At 33.9% G+C, this 4910-nt stretch overlaps 1 protein-coding gene across 1 annotated transcript; it reads right to left on the minus strand.

The window, feature by feature from the left end:
- Positions 1-553: 553 nt before the first annotated feature.
- LOC142524763 (transcription factor bHLH118-like) lies at positions 554-2639 on the minus strand. The gene is made up of 3 exons (XM_075628852.1): positions 2204-2639; positions 1468-1782; positions 554-982 (listed from the first exon to the last, which is right to left on the minus strand). Exons 1-3 carry the CDS (start codon positions 2543-2545, stop codon positions 914-916), a joined length of 726 nt encoding a protein of 241 aa, XP_075484967.1. The 5' UTR covers positions 2546-2639; the 3' UTR covers positions 554-913.
- Positions 2640-4910: the final 2271 nt, after the last annotated feature.

Raw genomic sequence — 4910 nt, forward strand, 5'->3', positions numbered from 1 at the left:
GCTCTGATGTATTTTCAATTCTTCTTGTAATTCCTTGTAAACGTGTGCTCAATAAAGAGCTGGAATAGTTCTCTCGTGGATGTAGGTCATTTTTTGCAGAACCACATAATCGCTTGTGTGCTCTTGTGTTTATGCATTGTATATCTGCGATTGTTTGGTTCTTGTTCATTGTCATTGGTTCAATACGTTTCTGGAGTTTCTGGAAGTGCACTCAACTCTAGTACAGGGTGATCTTTTTGGATCAGTAGATTTCTTGAGGTTCTTAATCGTTTTCAGGTGAATTATACAACATAAAGTATAGGGCGTCATGAAAACATTTATAAAGTTGTTTCGGATCTAACAATATTTGCCAGGCTTTCTAGTTTTTCTTCCATATCACAATGTTAAAACAAAATACCTAAACTCTAGCATATTAATAGGTAAATGTTTTTCTCAGATTTTAATGTAAATATCATGTTATTTCATGCAAATGCGCCAAATACAGAAAATAAGATATCATAATAGTATTCAAAATTAAATATGATATCTGAGCTGGTTCAGCGACACCAGGTGATAGGTATTTCAAATTGTTGTCAAATCTGATAGTGCTCCATGTATCCATTGAAACAATATTCCACGTGTTTATGCAAACGAACACAAATCAAACTTTTGCAAACATGAACAAAACCTAAGACATGCAAATGAGTTACATACATTATATAAGTTCATGGATCAATATCCTAAAGGGTTCTCTACTTTGTCTGATGAAACTAAGAGAAAACCGAGGTAAGGGATCATACGAAAAACGATACATAAAATTGAACGATCATATGGTATCATCTTCGCGCATTTCATACGGCTCGACAATCTATCTGAGCAATCCTGGCCTACCATCCACTGAAGTAATTTTTATATCTTCTCATAGTCTACAGAACTAATTGTTTATTACATGTACAAGTCTTTCTTGCAAAACGGATGGATCAATGCATGCCGCATGGCTCGACTGCAAATATATGACGATTCTAAACATTAGATGAACTGAAAGACATGAATGAAAAGACAATAGGTAAACCAACAAAGATCTCAGCCACTCAAATAAATCCTTCATGTGATAAGAGTTAAAAAAAGAAAAATCATCAACTAGCTAATTGTCTTTGAATTCAGTCAATTATCCTATACTTGATCGGGGGTAATTAAAATTTTAACAGCAATAATAAACGTAAGTTTTCGAGGAAAACAACTTAAGTTGACAGTATTACCTATTTAAAGAAATGAAAACTTGTTGAAGTTTTGAAATGAAGATACTCATGAATAGGTGGTGAGAAAGCGTCATGGAGAACAACTAATTAATTCCATCAAAATATAAGTACTTACTGGCATTCGACTGCGGTGTTGTTAATAGTTAGATTAAGAAAGACAAAAAGGATAGACAAACCCTTATTCTCGCATAACACATACTTCAATTCTTGCTAACTTTCGACTTAGTACCTCTGCATGAATTCTGTGAAAGAACTTCCCATTTGTTTTTGTGGTAACCCAAGCAACCACATTGAGCTCCCTCTCCATTAGTTCTACGAACACTGTTGAGATTCGAAACCTATGATTTTTCAAGCAAGCGCTGATCAAGATCTCCACCCCTCTCGTTTCAGCATTTACCATGACAGAATGCTTGACATTCTCTGATAAATCCGACAGTTCAGCTTTTAGCTGGTCTCGTCTTAGTTTCAGGTCTTGGATATTCTTTTTCTTTTGTTTTATGAAATTTTCTGCCTCGTGCATGTGATCGGATATTGAGCGTTTCCCCTGAAAATAATTACTGTTTTAAAAAACATTGGAGGAACTATAAGCCCAGCTAGGCTAGGATTTTATTCATATTTCTCACTCCCGTTTTAGATATTTTTCTGCGCCTCCATTAATTATGTTACATGTTGATAGATGATTTGCCACGTGTATCATATTTGACTAGATTTTTACGCATGATGAACATCAACTCAGTGTAGTAAAAGGATGTCAAGTGCAGCAAGAGATTCAACTAAAACTAGAAACAGTACTCATTGAGAATTCAAAGCTTTCATATATCGCTTCAATTTGAAAATTAATATAAAGCCTAGGGTTTCTGGTTTTGGCAAAAAATAAAGCTTCCCAAGAGAGCTAAAACAAAGTCAAATTTAGAGAAAAATGTTAACTAAAAAGGGGTTTTAAAATTCTTCAGCTAGCTTTTTACCTTGATGCATTCGAAAGGAAGAATGGTCCGAAGAGATGCATAAAGATTAGCCATCTCATGCCTCCTTCGCCTTTCAAGATCTCTACGCGGCTCATTTTTCCTAATATTGAGTTCATTATTCTTCTCTGCTTTGCTTTCTTGATCCCCAAACTCTATGAAGCTTTGTTTTCGGGCGGCGATTGTGGTGCTGGATGTGGACTTGGCCGTGGCGGTGGTGGGATTTATGTTGCATTCAAGAAAAGCTTGATCCGAAATCAAATCATCAAATGATAATTTATCTTCTTGTTGAGAAATAGAATCGACTACAAAAGACAGCTCATTTCCTGATCGTAAATCAAACATCTGTAATTTATCCAAATCTTGATTATTTTCTCGGATTTGAAATGAAGAAGAAGATATGGTGGTTGAGGTATTGAGATCTCTTCCATGGCTCTCTAAGGCCATCCACAATAATAAGGATACTTCCTACAGAGTACAGATATTTGTGGATCTCCTGTCCATGTCATCGATCAAATATTTATCTATTCAAATATCTCATATTTCACAATCAAATATCTCACACCAACCAAATATTTATGAATCTCACTGTCACTTTAATTAATATTTTATTTTTATTTAAATAAAATCATTTCATCACTTTAATTATTTTTATCTATTATTTATTTAATATTATATTATTTATTGAAATATAAAATTAAAAAATTTAATAATTACATATAATTAAATAAAAGTGAAAAAATAAAAAAAAAAAGCTGGACCCTACTAAGAGCTTGGGTCGAGCAAACTCTTCACTTGGGTCGTGCTCGAAAAAAAAAAAAAAAAAACACGACCCAAAAAAGACTCGACCCACCTCGACTCACCTCGACCCAAAAAATAAGCGTCTCAATCACATCACGCTGTCTTCAAGATATTTTTAAAAAAATAGCAATACCCGATTACAAATTTGTAACCGGATATTGTCGTGGTACACAAATCAATGGTGTGCAGTGGTGAATACTTAGATGGAGAGGATATTTAAATGAGATTGATTGGATTATATTCACCACTGTGGATGCCCTAATAATGAAACAAGACGAGCGCATCCAACATGTGTGACCTCACGGGCCATTCTTTAACTTAAATTTAGGGTTTATTGCAACTACACACGCGGTATGCATCATACGTGTGTGTGTTTCTTTTATCCTTAATTTGGAGAGATGATTTTGTCAAGCATTATTTCCCAGTTCAAGATTTATAAATGAAAATATGCACAAAATATAATATTTGAAATTTTGAATTATCATGTGTTTTAAGATTTGTTCTGAAGTCTCAATTTCCTTTAGTGCAAATATAGATAGATTATATATATAAAAAAATATCAGTTAAATTTTATTAATACAAGTACACTGAGTCCAAGCCCACAACCCCTATCACTATCAGGAATCCGAGCCCATCAAGAGGTCGAGAATTCCGAGCTCTGACGCGACTGAAAGATATGAAGATATTCTCGTTAATAGATCAAGGTCCCAATATACAAGATTCGGGTAAATCAAATCAAGATAAGGTAAGAGTCGTAGTCGTCATTGAGATAGAGTCCTAGTGTTTGAAGTCTCATATCTCGGGTAGGACTCTATCTCAGCATGAGTCCTACTCTAACAAGGTAACTAATTAATCTCTTCCTTATATAAATACCATGTATGTCTACGTTTTTACGCTCTCACATTCGCTGCCTACTTCACATTAATATATTTCTCTCCTCCTTAAGTTTACTCCTCGGACTGACTTAAGTATCGGAGGGGTCACGCCAAAAAACTCTGGCGTCCTCTAACCCTATTTATGTCTGTGTAGAGCCCAGAATTTCAACCCGGCCCAATCAGCTATACAGATTTGAAGATCCGTTCTCCAGATCGACTCGAGGTAAAATTTTGGTATCATCATATTTTATTGGTTTTTATTTTTATTTAAATAATTATTTACAAAAACTATTCCGTTGATCAAGACATGCACTTTTATTATTTTAAATAATCACACATTATTGATTAATGATTGCAAACAATTAAAAAACGTGTGAGTTCCATTTTCTAATGTTATTTATTATTCTTTACTATGAAAGTATATATTCTTCAACCTTTTTTCTTGCATCGATCCTTGTCTCGAAAAAACATAATTTAGTGGCAATCATTGGTGCAAACAAATTAAATAACATATAATTAAAGGTCATCACATGCATGCTGCACGAGATAGTTTAAATCTACCTGTTCATACATACAACTTGGTGAGTTGGTATTTGTTTGCTATTAACACACTCGAGTATGTATCCAACCTTAAAATTTAAGGGTCATTATATATATATATATATATATATTATTTATCTATCAATCGTAGTTCACTTTTATGCTCATCTTTATTTTAAAAAAACGGTCACATGTGTTCGAGTTTGATTTACGGTTGTCTCTACCAAATATGTGTGTGCCATATATTCAAAAAGAATTTTGAGTAGGGGTGATGCAGGGGTCAGATTCAAGTAGTCATAGTCAAGTATCCGACATATTTGGTGGGAAAAAAATTACCATAATCAAGTATACGGATCGACTTGGTCCATAATTAAATAAAGTCGAGGAGGACATTTGTATCACAAAATTGACATGTGAGACAGTCTCATGAAAATTTATATATATCCAGTTTATCTCCACACACATATATATTTATATTTCTCGGGTAGGGGGCA

This window comes from Primulina tabacum, chromosome 14 (assembly GCF_025594145.1).
Source record: "Primulina tabacum isolate GXHZ01 chromosome 14, ASM2559414v2, whole genome shotgun sequence".
NCBI classification, from domain to species: Eukaryota; Viridiplantae; Streptophyta; class Magnoliopsida; order Lamiales; family Gesneriaceae; genus Primulina; species Primulina tabacum.